The sequence below is a fragment of the Peromyscus maniculatus genome, chromosome 8, assembly GCF_049852395.1.
Source record: "Peromyscus maniculatus bairdii isolate BWxNUB_F1_BW_parent chromosome 8, HU_Pman_BW_mat_3.1, whole genome shotgun sequence".
In the NCBI taxonomy this organism is placed as follows: Eukaryota; Metazoa; Chordata; class Mammalia; order Rodentia; family Cricetidae; genus Peromyscus; species Peromyscus maniculatus.
Window position 1 is genome coordinate 58,233,508 of NC_134859.1, and position 27,105 is coordinate 58,260,612.

Below are 27,105 nucleotides of genomic sequence, written 5' to 3' on the forward strand. Positions count from 1 at the left end.
TATGCATATATGCTTTATTAACTGGTGATTTATAAATTGTTTTGTGGAACTGTTTATGTAAAAATGGAATTACTTATGGAACTGGTTTTGTGTTACAAATGGAACTGTTTAAACAAAAGTTTGGGTTTTCTAACTAGGCTTGAGATTTTGCTTAAAAATTATAAAGAAAAGGAGGAGCTATGAGATTGAATTATGTTCGCAGAAACCTATTGATATTAATGCACCCTGGCTTTGTGGAATTGAGGAAATGTTTAAGTTTGATGTGAATACATCGAAGTTTTTTCTATGTTCTGTTAACAAGAAAATTCAAATGACTGAGTTAAAGTTGTAAGACGGAGAAAATTGTTAACTATATATAGCACCATATATGCTAATTCTAATGGTTCTGTTAAGAGTTTGCTTTGAGTTGTAAGACTGAGAAAATTGTGACTATGTATAACAATATTTATGTTAACCTGTTAATGGTAATGATGAAGCTAAGGGATTCTTTAAGTTTGTAGTCGCCTTAAGAGTTTTGGTTTAGAAAGGGCTTGAGGCAGCTAAGACTGCTGTGGTCACCTTGGACCTAATTCAAAAGAGAAATGCCATTTATATCATCCTCTACTCCCATACTGGGAAGTGTAACAGCTATGGAGATTGCTGTAAGACATTAATAGTTATTTTTTTATATATTAAGAAGGGGGGACCTGTGGGAGCCCGTTCTGGGGTTCCTCGTAGCTTTACCCAGCAGGTCCGAATAGAGGATGATCAGGACCACGGGCCTGAGTGCAGGTGTCTGAGATGGCCTGCACTTGGCTGTGCTGGGGGAGGAGGTCTTTTGCTCCACCCCTTGGCGTCTCTATAAAAACCCTGGACCAGAGACAGTCGGGGCCCGTTGGAATAGGTTCCAGGCCCTCTCGAGGCTATCCTTTATTTTCTATCTGTTTATCTCCACAAGATTCTCCGCTATAAATCCTTCTATCTAATATTTCCTGCTGATCACACTCAAGAAAACTCTGGGAAGCTGTGGGGGTGGTGGGTAAACGCCCCACAATAAGTGAAATTTCTTTTAAAATTTTCCCCCTGGTTAAGAACCAACAAATATACAAGCACACAAATAAAAAGCCTCAATAAGCAAAGACCAAAGAACTGAAAAAATTATTATTAATTTTTAGATTAATAGTTATTAGAAGAAAATATTATTTGCAAGTACAAAGGGCTCCTTAACTGAAGTTACAGAGGAAACCACAGTGAGCTGGAGAGATGGTCCAGCATCAAGTGCTTAGTCTTCTTGCAGGAGACCTGAGTTCAGTTCCCAGCACCTACATTAGGTGACTCATAACTGCTTGTGACTCCAGTTTGAGGTGATCCAACACCCTCGTCTGGTTTCCTCAGATACCTACACATGCATGGGGCACATAAACGCACACAAGCACACACATATATACACATAAAAAAAAGAAAGAAAAGAAAAAGAAAAAGAAAGAAACCATAGGAAATGGGAAAGGCAGGAGAAAAGTGAAAGAAAAGTAGACTCTTAAATATGGGGGGGGGGGGGGGGAGAGATTCAACCTGGGGCCAGAGAGATGGCTCAGCAGTTAAGAGCATGCAGTGTTCTTGAAGAAAACCCAAGTTTGATTCTCAGCCCCATGTCAAGTGGCTCACAGCCACCAGTGACACCAGCTCCAGGAGACTCTAAGCTTCTCACCTTGACAGGCACCTACACTTGTGTGCACATATCCATACACAAACATATATACTTACACATAATTTTTAAAAAAAATCTTTAAAAAATCTTCAGCCTTATAAAAAGGTAGTGAAATTCCATAAAATAAGAGTACAACGCTACATGCTTTTGGTAAGGCTATGGTGAAACATATTGTCATAGAGTTATGCACATAAATTCACACAGGTACACACACATACACATTTAAAAAAAAATAGGAAATGGGAAAGGCAGAAGAGATGAAAGAGAAAGAACAGGGAGAAGGAGGGGAGACGGGAGAGAGAAAGCGAGAGAGAATGTGTAATGGGCAGAGGGACACTCCTTTCTGGGGGTAACTTGGCAATATTCACCTACTTCTGACCCAGCAGTCTAGTATCACTTCTGGAATACTGTGGTAATTTTAATGTAATTGGCTCCCATCATCTCATAGGGAGTGGCACTATTAGAAGGTGTGGCTTTGTTGAATTGGGTATGGCCTTGTTAGAGGAAGTGTGTCACTGTGGGTGTGAGCTTTGAGGTTTCCTATGCTCAGATACCACTCAGTGTTTCAGCCAACTTCCTGTTGCCAGCAAGATGTAGGACTCTCAGCGACCATCTGCCTGCATACTGCCATGCTCCCACCATGATTGTAATGGACTGAAGCTCTGAAACTGTAAGCCAGCCACCCCAGTTGCCGTGGGCCAGGCAGTAGTGGTGTACGCCTTTAATCCCAGCACTCGGGAGGCAGAGCCAGGCAGATCTCTGTGAGTCTGAGGCCAGCCTGGGCTATAGAGTGAGATCCAGGACAGGCATCAAAACTACACAGAGAAACCCTGTCTCGAGAAAAAAAAAAAAAAAAAAGAGTTGCCATGGTCATGGTGTCTCTTCACAGCAATGAAAACCCTAAGATAAGACAGCTATCATGCAGATGAATTCCCAACAATACACATATAAAGGCTTACTTAATATTATATGGTTTGTAATTGCCAATTACTGAAATCAACCTACATGTCTACAAAGGGTTGGTCATGGAATAAACTTTTGGACAGCTGCAGAACAGAGTGCTAGAAATAAGTAAGACATGAGGACGTCTCTAAAAACAGCTCTAAGAACTGGTGTGGGAGATTTCTGAGGAAAATAGTAGCTGTAATATCAAGCAAAGATGATACCATAAGAATATATGCATGCATCTGGTCCTTAGGACAGAAATAAAAGGACAAAGAAAACTGGGAGTTAAGAGATTAGTTATCCATAGGATGTGAGTAGGAACAGGATGGAAAGAACAAAAAGAACAACTAGGTGGAGGATGATACTTCCCTGAATATATCTGTTTGCACAGCATTGTTTTTGAACCCTGTGAATGCATGTGTGCACACAAGGGAGGAAGGGGTCGGGGGATACAGTTCCATAAAGACAACAGAAAAAAACCCTAGAAAGGCATACCAACAGAAAGCAGTGAACCAAACTCAACCACACTAAAACATCAGAGTGGGAAAAAATTTAACCTATAACTTCTAAACATAGCATTTGAACTATCCATCACCGCGGCTAGGCACACAAAGTACTTTAACCAAGTACTGAACTCTTACTTTTCATATACCTGAAAACTGAGCAATTAAATAGCTATTGTGGATAAGGGGTACCAGGCTTCACACTGTAGCCTGGAGGGGTCCAGCACCTTCTTCTGGCCTCTAAAAGTACCCCTGCACACACAGTCAGACACATACATGTAAGTTTTTTTTAAGTTATTTTCTTAAGTGTGATAATGGTACAATTAATTAAAGAGTTCATTTTTAAAGTGTTCTGAAATATTTAAAACGAAAGCATCAATGTTTGTAGCTTCCTTTAGTATGCTTATACACAAACTTTAGAGACAGATGGTTGAGCAGACAGAAAACATAGCAAATTATTAACAACTACTGAATCTAGAAAATGGCATCAAAATGTTCAATGTCTTTTTATTTTTCAACTTTTCTTTATGTTTAAAATGTTTTGTAATAAATATCACAAGAAAACAGCAGAACAACCTGAGGCTGAAGAGTCCTAGGGTCACTCCTTCCATCTAGTTGGATACTGGATGCTAGATGAACACAGGCAGAAGCTGTCTGGCTTGGTCCCATCACGTCAGGTGATGAAGAACATCAGTGACCACCAAGTCATCAGGCAAATCTTCCTTAAATGAAATATGTCAAAAATTAAACAGTGCCACAATCTTCAAACACCAGAGTAAGCAACCTACAACCCCATGCAGCATTCCAGCATGAACTCACAATAACCTCATGCAAGAATGACTGCGTAGAAAGAGGTCTATTTCTTATAAAAGTAACTATTTTTGAAATTCTCATTTTCAAAAGAATAGGAAGCTACTATTTTAATGATAATCCTTCAGACCCTTTTCATTTCAAATCCCAAGGGTCTACAGTAAGATATTAGTTCTATTATGATAAACTATTGTTGTGACTGGACAGTTTCATGGACATGTTCTTCATGAATAAATCCTAGTGACTGGTCAAAAGAGCAGAATGTATTCCTCTGTTAAGTAGCTCAGATGAAATTCTGAGCTATTCTAAATAAAGCTAGGGTTTAAACAGCGGAACAGGCTCTATAGTTGTTTGGCTCCCCCACCATCCACACCATGTATACATTTGCTGTGAGCCTACAGCTACTGAAGAATCTAGAAAGCTGTAAGAAACTCCACCCTCGTTCTTCTCTCTATTCTGAAGATTCTTAACATGCTTGAATGGCCCTGCCACTCAAGGGTTAACCACGTCCTCACACAGTTATTTACCTATTTCAAGGTCTGTGTCTTAGCTTTCCAGCTGGACAAGGCTCCTTGAGACTTGAGGGCCTTGTCACTCTTTTATTTCCCACAATCACTACTTGAACACAGGAAACAATTGAACTCAACATGGTTGCGTTGAACAATTTTCTGAGAAATTATAAGTTTTAAATACACTGGAGAGTTTGTTCTCTCAAAGAATCCTATAGTAAACAACTGGGAAATTCCAGGTGAAGAGGAAAAAAAAAAACTAGCTTAAATTTAAAAAAAAAAAAATCTGGAGCCGGGCGGTGGTGGCGCACGCCTTTAATCCCAGCACTCGGGAGGCAGAGGCAGGCGGATCTCTGTGAGTTCGAGGCCAGCCTGGTCTACCAAGTGAGTTCCAGGAGAGGCGCAAAGCTACACAAGAGAAACCCTGTCTCGAAAAACCAAAAAAAAAAAAAAAAAAAAAAAAAAAAAAACTGAAGTTTACAGACTGGATTCTCTTCAAGGCAGATGCATTTGTAGGAACATAAAGACAGCTGTACATGATTCCTTGTTTCTAAGACTATGGAGACATGATCCAAGAGGCAGATGGGAGGCACATGAGTAAGGCAATGCCAACTGGCCTGCCAGTACCACAGGGCTGGAGCTGAAGCCACAGAATGAGCTGCAGAGTTGGGGCTGTACACCTCAAGTCATCAGTCACACACATATTCACACACAAGTCCAGGGACACCCACCCCACACCATTCCCCTATACAAAGTCCTGGGACAGCCCTCTCCTTGCAATGCATTCCCCATCTTTCCAGAAGTCTTCCAGTTAGTTTCTCTGCACAGACTGTGACATTGCCACCAAGTATCTCTCCAGGAACCATGAGGTACCTACACTAATCTGTTCCTTCATTTATACCCAAGACAAACCATTCCCCAACCTCTTCCCTCCCAAAATCCCAGGACAATTTCCAACCTGTTTTCTACAAAGCTATTGGAAGGTGCCCCTCAATCCACCCTCCCCCCTCTCTCCCAAATCATCCCCTCTCACTCCAGCTTCAGGAACTCCTCCCACAGCTCTGACCCCATTCCCCTGCAGATTCGCTCTGAAATGGCCGAGGCCTGTTTCCTCCCTTGAAACTGAGGGCACAGCTGTTCTCATTGCAGATACTCTGGGAACATTCTCATAGGTTGTTTCCTCCCTCACAGACCTTGGACTGCCCCACATCCTGGCACCAAGCTCATGGGTGTAAGACATCCCAACAGCCCGGCCCGTCCCTGCAAGTCCCAGGACCCCTCTTCTCCCTGTTCCCTCCCCTGATGCCCTTACTCCCGCATCAGACTGTCTCCTAACCAATGTCAGGTCAGAGACACCTCCACTTGCCTCCTCTCTGGGGGAGCCAGTCACCCACACTGCAGCAGGCACACGTCCAACCACGGGAGCCCCAACAGCTGCAAGCGTCCGCTGATGCAATGCCCCCCTCACTACCTCAGGAACTACCCCATTGTGTCTCCTCCACAGACCAGAGACACCTTCAGAGCCTGCTTCCATCTCAAGGTTAGGGGTTCTGGCAGCAGTGGACAAATCAGTCATTTGTCTTCTTTGCCATATCCCCGAGCTTTCTCCACAGACACTTTCTACCACCCTGTAAGGCCCCAAGGGCCCACAAGCTGTGGGCACTTCCACAGTTGTGGCAATTCCAGCGGCCACAGGCATCGAGGCAGACTGTCTTCTTTGTAATCCCTCAGCTAGCATCTCATCCCCTGTGGCCTCAGGGAGCCCCACAGTCATGGATACCCCTGCAGGTGGTCTGCCTTCTGCTGAGTCTGAGACTCTTCTAGAGCTAATATGTTCCCACACAGAACAAGATGTCCTGGGAGCCATGGCCACACCAGGAGGGGATATCCCTGAAGTCACAGGTTTACCTACAGTTAGCCTCCTTCCTGACAAGCCTGAGAAATCTCCGGAGCCAGCCTCTACCTCCAGAGAACCACGTATCTCAGGAGTCATGGGAACCCGAACAGCTTGTCTCCTTCCCTGTGAACCAGAGAGAGTCCCAGATTCAGTATCCTCTACCACAGATGAGTATTCCTCAGGAGCCCTGGGCTTCCCAGAGGCAGCAGGAGTCCTCGCCTGCAGGTGCACAGCATCTGTGGAGCTGCTTTCCTGACACACCCACAAGGCATCAGGTACACCCAGAGCTGAGGGGACTCTTTCTGTGGCACACCTGTATTTTGGCATCACAACTGTCTCAAGCACCCCCACTGCCCCCCTCCTGCTGCACGGACATGACAGAGCTCTACAACTGACATCCTGATCCATAGGCCCGGGTATCCCTAAAGCTGCCGGACCTTGAGCCTCTTGCTCCCTCATGACCTGCCTCCTTTCCCACGGGCTTAGGAGATTCCCACTGTGCGTCTCCTCCATAACTGGCCCTGGTAATGCCTCAGCTAGAGGAGCCCCTAGAGACTGCTGCCTCTCCCACAGACCTGAAACATCATGGCTGGTTTCTTCTCCCCTGTCTCCTGACACCACCACAGTCTGCAAGCCTGGCAGCTGTCCTGTTCCCCACAGTCCTGGAACACTTGCCTCATCTGCCTCCTTCCCCAAAGCCCTGGGTGCTCCCATTGCCTGTTCTATACCCCACGGGCCCTGGGCACCTCGGGAACCTGCCTCTTGCTCCCCAGAAGCAGACAGCTCTGCAGCCTGTGCAGCTCCCCATGACCCTGGGTCACCTCCACATCTGGCTCCCTCTGCTCTAGCACAAGGGACTCCTGCATACTGTCCCATGGCCCTCAGGCCAGGAATACCCCTAGAACTCATATCCTCCACCTCTTGTCTCCTTTGCCACAACCCTGTGGCCGCCCCGGAGGCAGTTTCATCTTCCATAGCCCTGGGTAGTACCATCAAGGCTTCAGGCGGCCCTACAATTTGCCCCCTTCCCCGTAACGTGGGCCCATATACAGCTTCCTCTGCCAGAGCCCCAGAAACCTGCACAGACTGCCCTTCCCAACATGAACCTGGGGCACCCCCACATTCCATCACTTCTCCAGCCCTGGACCTTTTCCCGGCCTCAGACCATCCTATGGCCACAGGTAGCCCCACAGGTTGTCTTTCTTCCCAAAGGCCCGAGGCAGCACGGCCTATCTTCTCCACTACCCCAGGTCCACCCACAGCAGGAGGCGCCTTCCCAGTTTGTCCCTGGCTACAGAAGATGGAGAGTCTCTCACAACCTGCCTCTATTCCCCGAGCTGAGGGTAGTCCTGAGGCCCGAGGGAATGTCCTAGCACGTCCCCTCACCCAGGGTCCTGTGACACCACCTCTGCTGGTCTCTACCCAGGATGCTCGCCCGGGAACACCCTTTTCGACTGGCCCCTCTCCCGCAGGAACAGGATGGAGCTCCACTCTGCTTCCTTCCCAGCATCCTGAAGCTACCCTCATAGCTTGCACCTTCAACCACAGTTCCAGGATGCTCTCGTGGCCAAGTGTTCCTGGCCGACCTTTTCTCTCACAGCTTGGTGGACTACTATCGTCTGGCTCCTTCCCAGATCTAGTGACCCACACAGACCCAGCAGGCCCAATCACCTCGGGCTCGCCCACAGCCCCGTTCACCCACACTGCCCCTGGGTCCATTCCTGCTTCAACCGAGCCTGCAGTCCCAGGTGTCCCAGAGGCCCTGTTTACCCCATGGGGCATCGTGGGCTCCGTAGTTCGTCTCCTCCCCAAAGCCCGCCGACCACCCTGCAGCCTCCCTACGCTTGCACAGCGCCTCCGCCGCACTGAAGACATCGCCCGGCGCCTTACTCCATAGCCTCGGGACATCCTTGCACCCCACCTCCTTGCCCACAGAGGCCGAACACCCCGCCGAGACCTGCGGGCCACCGCGCAACGAGCCGGCATCTTTGCTGCCAGCGTACACCTGCGCAGCTCGGGCAAGGGCCCGTGGCCCACCGCCGGGCTCGCAGCTCCCCGGACAATTCCTTTCCCCAACGCAACCTCGGGCACGCTGTCTTTGCACCTGTCCCCCTAGACAGCGTGGCCCCGCACACGCACTCACAACACTCGGGTCCGGCCCTCGCCGCCTTTCTGCCTCCTAGCTCTCTCCGTACCCCCGCCCAGTCCCGGACGCCGCCCCCAGCCGCGGCCCCCCTAAAGCCTGACAAATGGAAAGGTAATTGGAGGGGCGGAGCTGCTAGAGGAGCCCGGGGTAAGATCTCCTCTCACTTGTCCCCCTCTGCCTAACGCAGCTTCCCAGAATTCCCCCAGCTCCGGCCCGAGCCCACCTGGCTCGGCGAGGCGCGGCGACCCGGAGGCGGACAGGCAAGCCCAAGCTAGGCCTCGCTTCCGGCCTCTCGCCCAGTCGCCATGGCAACAAGCGCGGGGCCGCTTGGGAACCGTTGAGCTTCCAGAGCCATTTGAGGATCAAGGTGTTGTACTGCGACGGGTTTTGCAGTTACTGTCCATGAGAGCAGAGTGGGGAACCAGACCAGGTCAGAAGTCTAGATGTCAGAAGAGAGCTGGCGCCAAAAAGAAACTCCGGCAGACCAAAGTGACTGTCCTACCGAGTTATGGTCTTCCGAGGCTCCCGTAGCGCCGCACAGCTCCAGCGGCACCTCCCTCCCGGAAATTTGTCCACGCCCTACTCCGGCCCTCCTTGAGGAGGCAGGACCCCAGAGCGCCTCCCAAACTCTTCTCGGGACTGTACCCATGGCCACCTTCGAGGAGGTGAGCGTGTCCGGCTTCGAGGAGTTCGACCAGGCTGTGAAGGAGCACCAGGGCAAGACCATTTTCGCCTACTTTAGCGGTTCTAAGGATGCCGAAGGGAAGAGCTGGTGTCCGGACTGCGTGGAAGGTGAGACTGGGACTGCGGGTTGCTACGCCGCAGAAGTGGGGAAGAAAGGCCCCTATTAAAGCCAGAAAGTGGGATCGTAGTGGCAAAGATGAGGATCTTGGTCCCAGAGACCCGCAGAAGAGTTTGAGCTGTCCCCTTGTCTCTCATTAAGTCCTGATTCGCTCCACCCAAGGGTAGCCTTCATTTTTATCATGGACTCAGATCTTGGAACCTGATTCTTTAAAAATTCTCAGTTCCCCAAACGATTAGTGTCTTACAGGACTCAAGAGTTGGTCTTTCCGTTAGCAAATATGTATGCTTTCTGATGTTCTAGGTGTGTCTTAAGGACAGTCAGGATTAGGACTTAGTGATTCTCGAGTCCAAAAGGGAACGTCTGACTTTAACATCCTCATTCTTTTTTTTTTTTTTTTTTTTTTTTGTTTTTGTTTTTTCGAGACAGGGTTTCTCTGCGTAGTTTTGCGCCTTTCCTGGAGCTCACTTGGTAGCCCAGGCTGGCCTCGAACTCACAGCGATCCGCCTGCCTCTGCCTCCCGAGTGCTGGGATTAAAGGCGTGCGCCACCACCGCCCGGCCAACATCCTCATTCTTACCGCAGGTTAAAGTCTACTAAGACTGGGGAGAGGGGAGGGGTTGTGGGGGCAGGGCGCGGGCTATCACAGTTGGATGTGTAATCACTTTAACTTTTTTAAAAAGCTGAGCCAGTCGTTCGAGAAGGACTGAAGCATGTTACTGAAGACTGTGTGTTCATCTACTGCCAAGTAGGAGACAGACCTTAGTAAGTGGTCATGTATACCATATCTCCAGACATGGACTAGGTTCTTAAAAACTTGGGTGGAAAGGACCTCAGATTTGCTCAGGCTGTGTGTTTTAGGTAATGTCTGATAAGCCAAGCAATTGGAATTATTGAATCCAAATTTGGCGTTAATGTTCTGTCACATAGTATCAATGAATTTGGTGTGGAATAAGTTCAGAATGCTATTGACCTTACATTTATATTTTAAATCTTAACCACATTTCAAATGTAAACTTTGTAGAGGGTGATTACATAAGTTAAATCCTCAAAATGTTTAAATGTTAACAAAAGCAATGATTACTAATATACTAAATATAGCTCTACTGCTGAGTAAACTGTAATATAGTAGTATTTTTCATGATCCTTTTCCTTTTGGAATAGCTGGAAAGACCCAAGTAATGACTTCAGACAAAAACTGAAATTAACTGCAGTGCCTACATTACTTAAATATGGAACGGTGAGTATCTACCTTTATGTTGTGGCTATAATGTAGTTAAAACTCAAGTTGTTAAAAGATCTTCGCATTTAATTTCCAACATCACATTGCTGTCAGAGTGAATCAGAAACACAAGTTGGTGTCCATTCCTCTGCCAAATCCCAATGAACTTCTAATGCAGCAGAATGTTTGGGGAGTGTTTTCAGCCACTGTGAAGATTGTGTGTTCAGAAGTTGACTCATTCCTGAAAGCTTGTGTCACTGTTTTCTAACTCCGTTTTTCAGGTTTAAAAAGGCTCTCCCTTTATTTCAGCCCTGCCCCTAGAATCCTAAATTAAAGAGTCGAGGGAAAGAGATGGCAAGCACTGGACTTGCCGTCTCTTGTTTTCAGTCTATGGAGCTTCCTGGTATGGGGCCTGGTATGGCCCTTCAGGCCAAGTATTTTAATGATTCATCTTAAGTATCTTAACTACTTCATAAAGCTTGTTATAACTAGCTGATAGTTTCTTTCTTTAGGTTTTGTTGTTGTTTCTTTTTGATAAAAGGTTTGTGTAGCCCTGGATATCCTGGAACTTGAAACTCGATCTGTAGACCAGGCTGGCCTCTGGAGTGCTGGGATTAAAGGCATACACCACCAGACCTGGCTAGCTGACAGTTTCTGATGGCAACATTTCTATGTTCAAAAATGTCTACTTTGAATGTAGAATTCACTCTACCCCTAGTAACATTTCATAGCAGTGGTTAAAACTTAACCTTCTTTTTTTTACAGCCTCAAAAACTTGTGGAATCTGAGTGCCTTCAGGCCAACCTCGTGGAAATGATATTCTCTGAAGATTAAGATTTGATGATAGCACTGGGTGGTAGTAGAGCACGATTTTGATCCCAGCACTTGGGAGGCAGAGGCGGTCAAATCTGTGAGTTCAAGGCCAGCCTGGTCTACAGAGCTAGTTCCAGGACAGCCAGAGCTACATAGTCTTGGGGGAAAAAAAGATTTGATGATCACAATTGTGTCTTGATTTCCTGGTTTGCTTAAAGAAGCCACATACTTGCTTTGAATCGATCAGTGTATGTCTAAACAATAAAGAATTAAAATACAAACCTCCAAATAGCTTTGTAATACATGGCTATCTAAAAGATTTGAGTAAAATAGGTCTTCAGTATGGCAGTAGTAGCTCAGAAGAAATATTGAAGATAGACTTTCAAATCTGCATCTATTAGGATCTATTACCTTAAATTTGCAAAACCCTTTTCTGCCTTTGAAATGTAGAACTTCCCAAACCATTTAGGGAAGACACATGGAATGTATCATTTGTTTCATAACTACAACTGTCTAAAATGTGATTCTCTTGAAGACAGGCTGGTTCTCCTAGCCACAGGCAAGTTACTGTCTAAATCTCAATTACTTCAAAAAACAATTGTGTCAGGCATAGTGATGCACACCTGTAATCTTATCACTTTAGAGGCTTAGACAAGAGAATCAAGTTTGAAGCCAGGGTGGACTACAGGACCAGACCTTGTCGCAAATGAAAAGCCCAACTCTTGTACTACAAATAAAACAAGAATGTGGACTGAAGAGGGGGTTCAGTGGTTAAGTGCACTGGCTACTCTCCTAAAGGACATGGGATTCCCAGAACCCACATGGCAGCTCAAAACTGTCTATAACTTCCGTCCAGGTTATCTGATGCTCTCTTCTGGCTTCTGAAAGCACCAGGCATGCAGGTGGTACAGATATACATTGTGTAGGCCAAACATTCACACACATAAAATAATTTTTTAAAAAAGCAGCATGTGAGCAGGCCTAGTAGCTATCTTTAAGCCCAGCACTCAGGAGATTGGGGTAGAAAATTCCAAGGCAGCCTGAGCTACAAAGTGAGACCCTACCTCAAAAAAATAGAGAAAAAAATAAGTGGTTAACAGTACTTGCTGCTCTTGCAGAGGACCCAGGTTCCTAGCACTACATGCTGACTTACAACCACCTTCAACTCCATACCAGGGGATCTAATGTTCTCTTCTACTGGCCTCCTTGGGCATCAGGCACATGGTGCACATATATGCAAGCAATTCAGACAAATAAAAATCTTTTTGAAACAGATTAAAAGAAGCATTTAAGAAAGTGCCTACTTGTAGCACTTGTCAAGTAAATGCTAACTTTCCCAAAGAAAGGTATTTGAGGCTCACCTTAAGGACAAGAATCCAATTAGTCATTAACTACCAGTCTGTCCAAGCCACTACTAGAGGTCAGCTATCTTACAAAGCAGGGAGCAACTGAGTATGTCCTCTCCTGCAGAAAGAGGGAACCTTCCTGTAGTTCTTGTTCTGCAGTTAGAGCTCCTTGACTCCAGTCCTCTCTCTTGAAGACAGGGTGGGGTGGAGGTGGATCAGCTGATGTCAGTAAGGTTCCTAGAGATGATCTGGCTCAGGGTACCACTGTATGTCATACCCATGTTCTTAAACTGCTCTACAACACCCAACATTTACATTCTTATTCACTTGGTTCTCTTCAATGCAACTGAAATTTACAAATCCCCAGAGAAATCAAAGTAGAACAATTCTGATTTAACAGAAATAATCTATTAACAATATAAAGTTTGCTGACCAAAAATAACACTAATGGTTCTGAGTGCTACCATAATAACGGTGATCAGAAAGAGTCTTCTTTTATCGGTGCTGTACAACAGCGATACATTATATACATGTCCTTAGAGCCGGTCTGTCTCCAGCTCTTCATTTTCCTGCTGTGTTGTTCTGCTGTTGCTGCTCTGCCAGGGCTTGCTGAAGGCGCATCCGCTTCCGGGAGTAGTGCTGCCAGTGCAGAATCTGCTGTTCGTCAATGAATTTCGCACACTGAGCATTCACCAGCTCCTTTCGAAAGTGTTCATATTGGAGCAGTTCTAACATGTGTAAACACTGAGGGTACCTGGGTTTAAGTTCATAAGTTAATTGTCAACATAATTTAAGGCATCCCAAGTTCTAATTCAGATACTCCCCTAAAAATAATCTTGAGCCTAACAGCTCTATTAACAAAGTACCTATTTGGTAATGTCACTCCCACCATGTTATTTCAGAACATTATGCAAAATTAAAGTTCAGAAACCTTAAGTAACTTGCCCAAGACCACACAAACCAGTAAAATCGGTAGATAACCATACTCTTCTAGTTTTCCAAGTGAGGAACATGAACACTTTTTAATTTAAAAACGTTTTATTGCATTTATTATTTAGCATCTGTGTGAGAGGAGAGTAAGCACATGCCATGGGATACCTGTGGAGGTCACTATGGAGTCCTAGGGATCAAACTCGGGTCACCTTTACCCACTGAGCTATCTCACTGGCTCTGAAGACTTTGAAAATAGTTATGTTTAATAAATACTGGTTTTCCATCAGGAGTCATAAAAGGGTAACCTTTATTTAAGTGAATCAACTAACTCCACAAGAATCATATACATTGCTAGGCACACATCTGTACTCCCAGTACTCAAGAAACTTAAGAAAAGTAGACTTAATTTAATGGCCATGTAGGGTTGCACTGCAAGATCCCTCCTCCAAAATAAACCATGAACAAATGTTGTGCTCTAATTATCCATGGGGACTATAACAAGAAATCATGTATAGTCTAGGACTGAGCGAAGACAAGTACACTAGGGTAAAAAGAAGCCAAATATTTGATGACCAAAAAAGGATGAGGAGAGGGGAAAGGGCAGGTAGGACACGTGCTGTGTCACTGAGCTAGAACTACAACAGTATGTCCTCATAGCCTTTTTAAAAAATTTTATGTTTATGGGTGTTTTGCCTGCATGTAATTCTATGCATCACAGGTATGCAGTGTCCATGGAGGTCAGAAAAGGGCACTGGATCCCCTAGAACTGAAGTTACTGATGGTTGTAAGCAGCCATGTGGGTGCTGAATATTAAACCTGGGTCCTTTGGAAGCCAGTGATTTTAACCTATGACCCATCTCTCAAGCTCCATCTTCATGTCAATTAACACAGACACAAAAAAAATAGACATAGATATGTGTGCATATAGAAACATCTACATACATACCAATTCTAGCTTTGTATGCACAAGGGCCTAGAAACAAAAACACTGTAATATCAATGAGCACACTTAAGTCTCTAGAGCTTCGTTCTCAAATAGCATTTTCCAGAGTTCCTTGAAACAACTAATTTCAAGACTAGGACAGACAAAGTATAACATGAATGCAGGATACAACATGTTAAAAAGAAGTGCTAAACATGAATAGAGATATGTCAGAAGTACACAACAGCCAATCTAAAGGTATTCCACAGCAGCCAATTCTGCTGCAATAATTAGAGCCAAGAAAAATAACTGTAATCATTGGATAAAGACAAGAATCCACAAGTTAATACTGATATACATGTTTGAATGAGTAAATAACAAGGGAATAATTTTTCTTGCTACAGAAATCTGACTAATAAATATAGAATGATAGAATTAGAAAATTCCATAATAAAAACTGAGGCAAGTATCTGCAATAATGCTAAAATTAGGGAGAAGAAAACAAATGATAGTAAAGTATAATGACACATATATGAATGTGTCATGATGAACCCATCACTTTATAAGTTAACCTAAAATATTACTTGATTAAAAAATGCTAAAATTGGGGGCTGGAGAGATGGCTCAGAGGTTAAGAACACTGGCAGCTCTTCCAGAGGTCCTGAGTTCAATTCCCAGCAACCACATGGTGGCTCACAACCATCTGTAATGAGATCTGGTGCCCTCTTCTGGGGTGTAGGAATATATGCAGACAGAATATTGTATACATAATAAATAAATAAATCTTTTTAAAAAAATGGTAAAATTGCTGGGTGGTGGTGGTGGTGGTGGTGGTGGTGTATGCCTTTAATCCCAGCACTCAGGAAGCAGAGGCAGGAGGATCTCTGTGAGTTTGAGGCCAGCCTGGTCTACAGAGTGAGTTCCAGGATAGACAGACATAGCTGTTACACAGAGAAACCCTGTCTCCAAAAAAAAGAGCTAAAATTAGGGGATGAAATTTATGTAACAAGATGTTACATATATAGTCTATATATAGTCTCAACTATATTCCCCACAAGTTACTTATTAAATACAAAAGAAAAAACAGTAATTTGATGTGGGGAAATCCGGAAGGCACCACCTAACACAATGGATCAAAATTATCATCACTAATGGGACAAACAGATTTCACCTGACTCTGGATTATAACAAACCAAGAAGGAAAGTAACAAAGTAGCAAGTCAGTGTTTAGCCCAAGTGAGAGAAACAGAGTTTGAGTGAGAGAGGAAGTGGGAAGTAGAATAAGGAGGCAGAGAGAACACCAAGGAACTCAAGACTAAGAAAAGAGGAAGACAGAATGTAGCATACAAGCCTAGACTGGAGGCCACACTAGATCCAGGACACCAGCAGGACAACAGACAGAAGCTAATGGGGTCTACAGACTATAGAGTAGATGAATATTAATGTTCTATCAAAATGAAGATCCTGGCAGTCTCATTCAGGTGCAGCTTTTGCCTGCCTTTTGGGATTGCTCAGAAAAGTCAAGAGACTCTTTCTTCTAAGCATACCTTCCACAACACTTTGGGCTGCCATACTTTTTCTTTGCCTTCCTTCCCCCAGTCTTATTGACAGCCCTCCATGTCAGCTTAACTCCAGAGGGGCAAAGCTTTTGTTCCTTCTCCCTTCCATTCTCCTCCTTTGGGCAGCTGTTGAGATTTTACAGCTTGCTTGCCCTGGGGTATTTTTCTTGTAAATGCTAATAATTTTGTCCTGGAGCTTTTAAAAGGATAGTAAGAAAATGAGAAGGGGGCTTGGGGGCGGAGGCCTACACAGGGGTGGAGGGTAGGGATAGCTGTGTCTGCCACTGCAGAACCAATGCTATGCTTCCCTTCCAGTAAAGCCTTATTATTTATATTCCAAATAAAGAGCTGTCTGTAATCGTAATCGCTTAGCTCAGAATGTTCTATTCCCACTATACTTGCTAATTCCATTTCATGGCATATCAGTAATTTAAAAGATTCAGCTCTGAGTATCAGGTAGTGGCTTTAAAGACAGTGTTTAAATTTCTTAAGTTCAGTTTCTTTGTGTGCAAAATAATGTGACCAGCAAGAGAATGGTGTTAAGTAGCACTTAGTAACTGGAATCTAGGCAGTTATCATTTCCTTATCAATTTTGTAGAAATAATGTTTTGTTGTTTTTTTTGTTTTGTTTTGTTTTGTTTTGTTTTGTTTTTTGAGACAGGGTTTCTCTGTGTAGCTTTGGTGCCTTTCCTAGAACTCACTCTGTAGCCTAGGCTGGCCTCAAATTCACAGAGATCCACCTGCCTCTGCCTCGCCGCCGCCGCCACCACCACCACCCAGCTGAAAATAATGTTCTTAATACAATAGGCTACAGAGTAAGGAATTCCACATATTCTAAAAGGCTACAACACACTAACTCCAGGTCTACAGGATGAAATAGAAGAGGTACAAATGGAAATACAATTTGATTTTTAAAAAATAAACAAGACATAAACAGAGAAGTCAAGTAACAGAATTCAATTCATGGAAATAACTGGTGGATTTTAGTTGGTATAAAGCTTCCAGGAAGTCAACAATTTGACTCCCAAACCTCTTCCACTCAAAAAAAGTATAATCAATCTATGTTGAATTATCACAAGGAAGAGAAATGCCATGTGGTCTGAGGTATCCTGACCACATTTGAAGGCCTATGTTTAGTTTGTTTTTTAAATTTTATTATTTTTATTTTATATGCATGGGCATTTTGGTGCTTGTGTCTATGTATCATGTATATACAGTGTTTTCAGAGCCAAAAGGCATCAGAATTTATGAAAGTGGAATTTTGGATGGATGTGACCTGCCATTGGGTGCTGAGAACCAAACCTGGGTCCTCTATAAGAGCAGAAGTGCTCTGAAGCACTAAGCCATCTCTCTAGCCACCACCATCCCCAAATTATTTTATTTTGAGCCAGGGTCTCACTATATAACCCAGGTTAGCCTCAAACTCAAGAGATTTCCCTCTACTTCTTCCTTGTGCATTAGTGTAACCATTTTGCCTGGCCTGTGTCTAGTGTTTTTGTTGAATTGGCAGATAATCTAAGGTTCCTGAGAACTCTGGAAACTATGGAACTAAAACACTGACTGAAGGCACCTAAAGACAGATGTTTAAGAGAAATTCTGCTGCTAACACACTAGCTATCAGTAAGCAGGCCACATGCTGGGAAGTCTGGAGGAGACAGCTTTCCTCAGCTGCAACCAGCCTCTGACTGGGAAAAAGAAGGACAGCTCTTCCCAAGTTCCAAGAGTTGGAATTCTGTTACATAAAGCTTTCCCATCTTTAAATTTTGGCAACTATTTAAAAATTTAAAACCATGTGCAGATATAATCAAATTGCCCAACAGAGGTTAATTCACAACCTCTCTTGAATTTAAACATCTATAGCTGTTGTCTCCAAGAGGACATTGATTAACAGAAAAACAAACAAAAACCCCTACAAACAGGTTAGAGCTACAAGGAGGTCTGTCTGATCACTATATAAGGAAGAGCTGCCTAACCTCTGGCCATCAATGGAGTAGTAAGCTGCCTCTAATAGAGTGACATATGCTCACTGGAAGCCTCCAACAGAATATAGATAATCACCGTCCAACAACTCTGCTGGTGAGACTGAACTTGAAGTTGACTAATGCTTTCAATACCCAATCTGGAATCTGCTAGCACTAACATTATAATCTCCTAATAATAACTTAAAGTCTCTTCTTTGGATTCCTCTAGGAATCAACAATTGCATCATGAAGAGCACAATCAGACTACAATCAGTTCTACAGAGAGCCCAGGAATCAATTCAGAAAAGTGACTAGGATTTAAAGAAAAGGTTTGAAATGTTTTCCTCTAATTTTTAAGATAGGATCTGTCTGTGTGGCCTTGATTGGCCTGAAACTTGCTACATAACCAGGCTATTCTCGAACTCACAGAGGTCTGCCTGCCTCTGCTTCCTGAGAGCTAGGATTAAAGGGGCATCAGTCTAAACTTCTGGGTTTTTTTGTGGTCTACCCCTTTAGGGGAGGGTGAGTTCAAGACAGGGTTTACCTGTGTAGCCCTGGCTGTCCTAGAAGCAGCTTTGGAGACCAGTCTGGCCTTGAACTCAAGAGATTCTCCCACCTCTGCCTTCCAAATGTTGGGATTAAACGTGTATATCAGCTTGTTTTTCTTTTTTAAGATAAAGCAGAGATGAGTTCAAGGTTTTATCATTAAAAGGGATAGTTACATGATTGTAATGTTTCTTACAATTTACTAAATCCTATAATAAAATTGTCTATCAAACAACTTGATAGTGTCCATGTTTGTTTTTCCGCAGTGAGTTAATGTGCACGATACATTTATCATAGTGCCTGACACAGGACACTCTAAAGAAGGGCCATCGGAGATCCCAGAAAAATCACTTCCTATGTGCTCATTTCAGCTTATGGGTGTGCCGCTGCATTTTAGTAGCTTATGGGTTGGTAAGCATTAGAAACCCAGAGAGACAAGGGGAATGTTAAATGACAAGGTTAGAAAAAAACAAAGCACATTAGAGCCTTAGACTAAAACCAGTTAACTGGATTTTATCTCCATGAACGGAAGTGGCATGTTCTGATTTGTATTACCAAGAGAGTAAGTTGGCTTCCACAGACAGCTATTTGGCTTCATTTGGTTTGAAGGGAGTGAGATAAGAACGATAGCAGAAACAAATGAGATTATTGTAATAATCCAAGTTAGAGATGACAGTGTCTTACATTAACTAAAAGCAGAAAGATTCAAAACATAGTTTTCCATTCTGACACTGAGAAAACTGCTAAATATCAGTACTTTGTATTTATAATAAAGTATACACAGATTTAAGATTAAAAAAAATTAAACTTACTTTAGATACTTGGCATATTCTGGTTCTTTCCAGTAAAGCAAGTACTTAAGATAATTAACAAAAGCTTTGTCTTTGAAGTAACCTCTCTGGGCAAGAACTGAAAGGCATAAAGAAACAATCTGTATGTCAACCAATTGCTGGATTACAACTTGTAATCTCTAATAAAGTAACTCTTTTTTAACATCCCTAGCATCAAAACACAAGGAATTAAAAAACACAAGTCCTTGTTTGCTCAGTTAATACCTACAGACCAGCACAAGTAAAATCTCATTCAAACATATCAAAGTAAATACTCTTATGAATTACATCCTGTCAGAAATCATTAACAGCTAGCTACTCAACTTAATGATGTACTCGACTTACAATTAAGGTAATTTGGGTTGGCTAAACATTGCACAAATTCCAACTCCAACTGAAACCGAAGTCGATTTCCAGCATCATCTAGGAGAAAAGAGAAAAAAACACCCAAAATGAAAGTCACGATATGAATATTGATTTGTAGAAGCAAAAATAAAAGTGAGACGGCTCAGCAGGTAAAAGTGCTTGCAGCAAAGTCTGATGACCTGAGTTCTTCAGTCCCTGGAACCCACAAGGTTGGCAGGAAGACAACCGACTCCTGCAAGTTGTCCTCTGACCTCAGCATGGACCGCCCATCCCCATATGAATGAATTTATGAAAAAAATATCAAAGTGCAGGTAAGACTTCCTTAGAAACCAAAGAGTGGAGCCTGATTTAAAACAAAACAAGTTGGGCGTGGTGGCCACACACCTTTAATCCCAGCATTTGGGAGGCAGAGATAGGAGGATCTCTGTGAATTCGAGGCCAGCCTGGTGTACATTGCTAGTTCCAGGACAGCTAGTAGTACATAATGGGAACCTGTCTCCAGTACAAAACAAAAACAGTAAATTCTCTAAAATTGGTTGAGGAAAATAAATGGAATGGATATTTACCACCTGTAGGCCGTTATGGAAGGACGTTAGCAGAGATCACTGGATAGTCTGTGATAGCTGTGCCGTCCCTTTGTTAACCAGTTATAACTACTAACAGCGATTACGTTAAGCAAAAACAAAGTGCTATATGAAAACAGGAAGCCGGGTGCAAAACGATTAAACAGCGGAGGGAAGACGGTAATCCACATCAGAACGATACGTTCCCGACATTTCAAGCAAGTTCACGGGAAAAGTTCCAAAGAGCAGACAGCTGAAGGGCTCAGTCCTCCCTCAGCCACCGCCCCGCTCCGGCCCAGGAACCAGGGAGTCGGGGTTTGAGCAGCCCAGGAGCAAAGGTGTTCACACAGGCCACAATCTCAGATACCACCACTTTCTCCCGCTCCGGTCCCAACTCTAAGGAAGCCGAGCTAAGCCCGAAAGACGGCTCAGGGAAACGGGAGAGGAGGTCGGGGTGGAGAACCGTTCCCTCGGTGAAGACTCGGGGCGCAGGGCACAACGCACCTGTCTCCATAGCGACGGCCGCGGCCATAACAAGCAGAGAGACGCAAACACAACCAACCCGAACGAACGGCAGGCTCGAATGGTGAGGGAGGATCCGGAAGCCACGGCTCTTATTTCCGGTCGCGGGGCAGGGTGGGACACGAGGGCGGAGACAGCCTCATTCTGAGACGAGAGGCCCCGCCTATCTGTGTGGCCTGGGCCGGCTGCGCGCGCAGTGAACGAGCGGGGCGTGCTGGAGGACCTCATTGATTGCAGAGTTTATGTGTCCTGCAGCCTACGCTGACGTAGTACACCACCCTGACGTCACCTTTCCCTGTGTGACGTGACGCAGAGCATGACCCTTGAGCCTCTTTGTCCCTCCTGACCTGGGTGTCCTGGCAGGATGGCCTCGCCTCTTAGGAGCAAGTCCTCCGCCCCGCGAGTGGAAAGCACCCGCCACAAGGAGACGTCAACTATCCGCGTGGAGACATCGTCCCACCGCGAGGAAACATCATCCCACCGCGTGGAGACGTCCTCCCGGCAGGTTCGAACGTCTTCCCGCCAGGTGGAGACCTCTCAGCGCCACCGGGAGGGGCCCTCCCTCACCCCCTCCGCGAAGCGACTCCCTAGATTCCTCGAGGTGTCCTCCCAGCACGTGGAAACCTCCTCGCAGTGCACGGAAACGTCTTCCAGCCACGTCAGGGCGTCGTCATCCCTGCGGGTGGAGACGACTGTGCACAGGGTAGAGAGCCCAGCCAGGCGGGACAAGCAGGCTGCTCGCCAGAGTGCCAAAATGGCCCGATGAAGTGCTACCCAAGGGCCATGGCCCTTAGCCAGGACTGAAGTGCTTCCAGTTGCCCGCCAGCCAGCCAGCTTTCACGAGAGCCAAGCATCTTTGGTTTCATGGAAACAGCCCATAAATCAATGTAAGAAACAGGCTGTGGTTTCTGGGCGCTGCCAACATGTATTGACATTGCAGCACCTTAGACCACCCTGCTATTGACCCAGTGTACTATTTAACCTGAAGCCAGCACGGAGGAGTTTCGGACTTGTGGTACTGTATATGCCTGGCCAATGGACAAAGAGGCCCTTTGAGTCTCTGCACCAGGTAAGTTTTGTAGTCTTAGGTCCGTCTAGGATGACAGGTAACTTTTGTAGTCTTAAGTCCCTCTAGAATGCCTTGACCACTTGAAATTTGTGAAGAGGGACCAAAGTTGTCACGAATTCTTGGCCACTGGCTTGATTATATAGTGCATGAAACCTACAGGGCAAGGAATTGTCTTTCGTGAATTATTAATTGGCCTTTATTTGTATTTCATAATAGGCTTTCTTACGTTAAGTTTTTATACACTGTACTCCACCTACACTTTTTTTCTTAATAGGTCAGGGGGTGTTAGAAAAAAGCAAGGCAAGTCAGTTAATAAAAAATAACCTTGCAAAGGAAAGGACAAGGAAGCGATTGACACCTGACCTGAGGTAGATCGAGGATGGGTACTGAGTACTTACTGTGTGCTAGGTACTAGTCAGAGCATGTCAGCTATAACAGTGGAAAAGACTAAGATCTTCCTCTAGCCAAGAGGCAGAAATAAAGGGGAAAGCAAGACATTGTTCTCTTGTGCTCCTGTGAAGGAAAGGGTGTCTTGTGGTAGAGAGCAGGGAGGTTCTTTAGAGAATATGGTCAGGGAAGCCTTCCTAATTGTGTAACTTTTGATCTGAGATTGTGTGGGTGAACAGTGAGCCATACCAGGATCTAAGGAGAGTGCATTCTAGACTGGATTCTAGACAGAAGGAAAAGCCAGCATAAAAGGTCGGTAGGAACAACCTGAAGATGTTTATGGAACAGAAAGACCAGTTAGTATATGAGAGTGTAGTATTAAAAAAAAAAAAAAAAAAAAAAAAGAGGAAGATGCCAGTTTATACAGAGTATTGGAAATCACAGTAAAGAGTTTGAATTTTATTCTGCGATCATAAAAAAAAAATTGATGCAAGGGAGTAAAGTGCATGATGCAGTTTACATTTTAAAACTGCCTTTCCATCACTGGTGTGATGGTACCCAAGTTGGGAGTGAGTTTGTCTCCTGGGATAGTTGGCAGAGGCATGCGTGTTTGGAGGCAGCCTGGAAGGTGCTACTGCTAGCCTGGCCTCAAGTGCCTAGCAGCCTGGGATGCTGCCAGTGTCCTACGCTGTGCCCCAAAGAATCGCTGTGCTGAGAAAGTGTGTAGTGATGAAGCTGAGAAACACTGAAGGTTCTAGTAACTTTGCTACAGTTTGGTCCACTGAGCAGACCCCTCACTTCTGCATAGCAGGAGTGTGGGAAGCCTGTAAAACAGTAATGGAAAGTGTGGCAATAGTATCTTCTGGTGAGGAGCAGAGCAAGAGCTCTCAGAGGAAGAGGATGTGTTGCCCTGTAAGGAAGCCTCCACCACTCTTCAGTAATGCATGTGATATTTACCCTAGAACAGAAGACTGCAAATGGCCCTGATTAAGCAGGACCCCTCATGAGTTAGAGTACTTGCTACCTCCAGGCACTTTTTTAATCTCAGGGAGTGCACTGAGGTGTCCCCTAGATGGGGGCTTAGGCCAGAAGAAATGTTATAACTGTTATAGATGCTATAACCACCACACACTGAGGCTACCCTGATACCTCTCCACCTCATAAAACTGCTGTTAACGAGGAATTAGCCTTTGGAATGTCAGTCTCTTCCAGTTTACTAATTCTTTTTAACATGCCCAACTAACTGTGCCTTAAATACATGCGAATATTCTCTTTAACATGTTCCTTATTAGTGTTTTTATTACCAAAATGGTATGTGTCTAATGTAACAAAATAAATCAAAGTTTTATAAAGAAACTCTTAATACTGTATCATCTTTTCTTTCATTTCTAGCCTGGAAATAACGTCAGAAATGTGTTTGTCCTTCCAGACTTTTCTCCATTAACAAGGATTCTTGCTTCTGTCTCCTCTTTTAGTAGTATCTGGAAGACTGGCTGAATGTGACCTGGAAAAGCCAGACACCTGGCTTCTGGATCATTGATGCTTCAGGAAGGGCACGGGATCCTGGTAGATTCTCTGTTGTCCATCTCTTAAAAGAAATTTTTATCTAGGTTTCTTCCTCCACATTTCACTTCTTCATGTTTCAAAGTTGGAATGGAAAGAGAGATACAAAGTGTCAAAAAAAGTGATAGATATGATAAAACCCATATTTACCCTATTACTATATTATACATTCCACAGCTTCAGAATGACAGTGTGTGTTGATGAAGGTAATTGTCACTGTGCCTGTCATTCTTTGTAAATGTCCATTAATGTTGGCCACGCTGTGTGTTATCCTCCCATTGTTCTCGGTAGCCGATAGTGCTGCTGTACCTGGCATGTGTCATACAATGTTCAAGACAGTATGTGCAACAATAATGAATGGAGAGCAGTATTCTCCACTTGCAGTCAAGAAAGCCTTTGATGGCACCGTCTAATAATGGAGTTTATTATGTGAGGTAATAGTTGTGTACAGCTTACCTTCAGTTGTACCAGCCAGGTTAGTGTGAAAAACTAAATAAATGCAAATTCTTGAAAGGAGTCACTTCTTATTCTCATAATCTTTTTTTATATATTGTCTGGGGATGGTTTACAATATTTACTGCCTATTGTATTGAAAAGAAATGACTGTGTGTTGTGGTGCACACCCATAATCCCAGGACTAGGAGAGGTTGATGCAGGAGGATTGCCATGAGTTCCAGGCTAGCCAGGGCTACATAATAAGTGCCAGACCAGTCAAAGCTACTAAGCAAGATCCTAGCTCAAAAAAATAAAACAAAGAAAAAAGGGAAAGGAAGAACAAGCCCGGTAAGATGGCTTGGAGCATAAAGGTGCCTGCCACAGCCTGACAACCTGAGTTTGATTCCAGGGACTCACACAGTTGAAGGAAGGAACCAACTCCCCAAAACTGTCCTCTGACCTCCCCACTCTTTTCACCAATACATAATAATTTAATTAAAATTTTTAAAGGTTGGCATTGACAGGATCCTCTTCCCCCAAACTACTCAGGCCTTGGGAAGAACCAGGAATCCAATTAACGAGGTGTTTTTCTCACATCTTTTTCTAGACTTTCCAGAATTCCTGTTCCCCCATTCTTTCTACTGCTCCCAACCTAGAATGGCTAGTACAGGTATCCAAGCCGGTACAGGTTTGACCCAACCTGTACTGTGTTAACTAGCCTTTACCTCTGCTTCCCCTGCCTGAGCTCTTAGCACCAGTAATCAATGGTAAGAATTGCATGACTGTAAAAAACAGAAAACCAAAGTGTCAGAAACAGGAGCAGCTTGTCTCTCCCACAGTAAGTCACACAGTATGTCAGCCAGTAACAGCATCAGATCAGTCTGTTTTACCACCTGTATACAGTACATTAGCTCTGCATGCTTGCTGATTACCTTGTCTTAGTAAGGTTTCATTGCTGTGAAGAGACACCATTTGAGGTTTTCTGCCCCGACTCAGGGGAACAAGCCCTGTTTTCAGTGCGTGTGAGCTTTAGCAGTTTCCTGCCCTCCTCACACATGCAGTGGTCAGTACCCAGCTGAGTGCTTGGCGGGCACCTGTGCCATCTCTAGAGTTATCTTTCTGTGCAGCTCTCCTGTTTTCAGTATGTGAACTCGGCTCCCCCTCCTCAGCGCAGGATGGTGAGAGGACTCTACCCCAGCTCCTTCTCCCATGCTACAGACCAAAACCTCTCTCTGGGCAGTGAGCTGGAGCAGTCACACGGCTCAGGTTCTTTTCTCCAGCTATTCCAGGCCAGAGGGAAGCCTGTTACTCCGCTCAGCCTGGAATCCTCCTTCTGATTACTTAATACAGATTTTGCTGAAGGTTAATGTTACCGTTTCCTTTCTAGGTAACATTGTGAACAAATCTTTATGGTAGCTATAGTCCAGGGATGGAACATATCACAGTCTCAGAGATGGACACAGTGGCTACACTGACCTGCTCTCTCTTTCATTTTAAAAACAGAGCCATACTCTGTAGCCCATGAACTTTGGTATTCCTGTTTCCACCCTCTAGTGCTGGGATTATATGTATGTGCCACCTTGCCTGGATCTTTAAGTAGATGGTAATAATACCATTTTTTCTGTGAGAAATAGTTACATTATGATAAGTAGAAAAAGATTAGGAGAGTATGGGAACTTAAATATAAATGCTAATTATCAATGCTATTAGCTGTACCCGTTAGAGTTTACCCCTTGGCTGCAAACCCCAGCCAATTTCTTCTCTACCTGTGGCTCCTTGCTACTGTGCCACCAGGGGGCGCTGTAGGACACATTCGCTCTAGAGGACCAGAGATGCTTCCTGGCTGCTGCCCTCACAGTGCCTCCTTCTACTTCCTGTGAAGTCCCTGAAACCAGCCACACTTCACCCTGGCAGCTGCAGTTCTCTTCCCTTAGTGGCAGCGGAATACAATTTAGTAAAAAACAGAAATTTTTCAATTTTCTATTTGAAGAACCCATTGTATTAAACATGACGTCGGAATACCAGCACCAGTCAGTTATCCATTCTCAGAAGTCTGCAGTTTCAACTTCACGGGGTCCTCTGCGTTTCTCAGCTTTAGTCATTCCAGTCTCTGCTCTCCTGTCTGCTACTGAGCATCATCGTCACACAGACTCCCCCACTCCCTTTCCTGTCTAAATTGCCGGTCCATAGCCTTTGCTCTTTTTTTTTTTTTTTCCAGTTTTTCTTACTGATTTGTTTATGAACACTAAATATTTTTAGCTCAAATTTTCTTTGCATTACATACATATTTTTTTAATAAAACTTACTTTTATGTATGTGTATGTATGTTTTTGTGAGTGTATGCTATGTGTGTACTGATGCCCATGGAGGCCAGAAGAGAGAGTGGGATTCCCTGGAACTGGAATTTCAGGTTGTTGTGAACTGCCTGATATGGATGCCGGGAACCAAATTCTGGTCCCATGTAAGGACACCACTCAACCAATGAGCCATCTCTCCAGCCCCTACACTCATATTTTTAAAGTTTGGGGATCACTTCTCTCTTTGAATTTTAAATCTCCCTCTCTCTTTAATTTTTTTTTTTTAATTTGGTGGTGATGGTGGTGGTGGCATTTTATGGTGTTGTGGGTTTTTTGTTTATTGGTTTATTTTAGTTTTCTGGGATAGGGTTCTGTGTAGCCCTAGCTATCCTGGAACTCACTCTGTAGACTAGGCTGGCCTCAAACTCAGAGATTCACCTGCCTCTGCCTCTGGAATGCTGGGATTAAAAGAC

General features: G+C 44.4%; 5 protein-coding genes across 24 annotated transcripts in view; 2 read left to right on the forward strand and 3 right to left on the reverse strand.

Moving 5' to 3' along the window:
- Positions 1 to 8,859, reverse strand: part of Kiaa0753 (KIAA0753 ortholog) — a 58,259-nt gene extending 49,400 nt beyond the window's left edge. For 10 of the 20 annotated variants that reach the window (XR_013041729.1, XR_013041732.1, XR_013041731.1 and 7 more), the window contains exons 1-2: positions 8,721 to 8,859; positions 3,709 to 3,857 (exon numbers count right to left, since the gene is read on the reverse strand). Coding sequence is in view for 13 of the 20 variants with exons in the window: in XM_042282341.2 (XP_042138275.1) it covers positions 3,709 to 3,804 (96 nt within the window). In the remaining 7 variants the exon portion in view is untranslated. Of the gene's footprint in view, positions 1 to 3,708; positions 3,858 to 4,472; positions 4,795 to 8,720 lie in introns of those variants that run through there. The other 10 variants (XM_076542831.1, XM_006992190.4, XM_042282340.2 and 7 more) reach the window with 7 other exon arrangements.
- On the reverse strand, positions 5,291 to 8,461 carry LOC143266906 (uncharacterized). The gene has a single exon (XM_076542835.1). The coding sequence runs from the start codon at positions 8,335 to 8,337 to the stop codon at positions 5,428 to 5,430; it is 2,910 nt and encodes a 969-aa protein (XP_076398950.1). The 5' UTR covers positions 8,338 to 8,461; the 3' UTR covers positions 5,291 to 5,427.
- Positions 8,860 to 8,940: 81 nt separating the features above from the next.
- On the forward strand, positions 8,941 to 11,622 carry Txndc17 (thioredoxin domain containing 17). Its single transcript, XM_006992191.3, has 4 exons — positions 8,941 to 9,289; positions 9,982 to 10,063; positions 10,463 to 10,538; positions 11,286 to 11,622. Exons 1-4 carry the CDS (start codon positions 8,941 to 8,943, stop codon positions 11,352 to 11,354), a joined length of 576 nt encoding a protein of 191 aa, XP_006992253.1. The 3' UTR covers positions 11,355 to 11,622.
- Positions 11,623 to 13,065: 1,443 nt separating this feature from the next.
- Positions 13,066 to 21,338, reverse strand: Med31 (mediator complex subunit 31). The gene is made up of 4 exons (XM_006992193.3): positions 20,864 to 21,338; positions 19,776 to 19,853; positions 19,413 to 19,509; positions 13,066 to 13,433 (listed from the first exon to the last, which is right to left on the reverse strand). Exons 1-4 carry the CDS (start codon positions 20,889 to 20,891, stop codon positions 13,241 to 13,243), a joined length of 396 nt encoding a protein of 131 aa, XP_006992255.1. The 5' UTR covers positions 20,892 to 21,338; the 3' UTR covers positions 13,066 to 13,240.
- On the forward strand, positions 21,246 to 26,644 carry C8H17orf100 (chromosome 8 C17orf100 homolog). The gene is made up of 2 exons (XM_042282343.2): positions 21,246 to 21,950; positions 23,813 to 26,644. Exon 1 carries the CDS (start codon positions 21,246 to 21,248, stop codon positions 21,645 to 21,647), a length of 402 nt encoding a protein of 133 aa, XP_042138277.1. The 3' UTR covers positions 21,648 to 21,950; positions 23,813 to 26,644.
- The last annotated feature ends 461 nt before the right edge of the window (positions 26,645 to 27,105 follow it).

Excerpts from the sequence above, each read along its gene's own strand:
- LOC143266906 (XM_076542835.1), bottom strand. The coding sequence starts at position 8,337 with ATGCCGGCTCGTTGCGCGGTGGCCCGCAGGTCTCGGCGGGGTGTTCGG.
- Txndc17 (XM_006992191.3), top strand. The coding sequence starts at position 8,941 with ATGTCAGAAGAGAGCTGGCGCCAAAAAGAAACTCCGGCAGACCAAAGT. Across the intron at positions 10,064-10,462 it reads CAAGTAGGAGACAGACCTTA|CTGGAAAGACCCAAGTAATG; the intron begins GTAAGTGGTCAT and ends CTTTTGGAATAG. Across the intron at positions 10,539-11,285 it reads CATTACTTAAATATGGAACG|CCTCAAAAACTTGTGGAATC; the intron begins GTGAGTATCTAC and ends TTTTTTTTACAG.
- Med31 (XM_006992193.3), bottom strand. The coding sequence starts at position 20,891 with ATGGCCGCGGCCGTCGCTATGGAGACAG. Across the intron at positions 19,854-20,863 it reads GGCCGTCGCTATGGAGACAG|ATGATGCTGGAAATCGACTT; the intron begins GTGCGTTGTGCC and ends CTTTTCTCCTAG. Across the intron at positions 13,434-19,412 it reads GAATATGCCAAGTATCTAAA|GTACCCTCAGTGTTTACACA; the intron begins GTAAGTTTAATT and ends ACTTAAACCCAG.
- C8H17orf100 (XM_042282343.2), top strand. The coding sequence starts at position 21,246 with ATGGCCTCGCCTCTTAGGAGCAAGTCCTCCGCCCCGCGAGTGGAAAGC.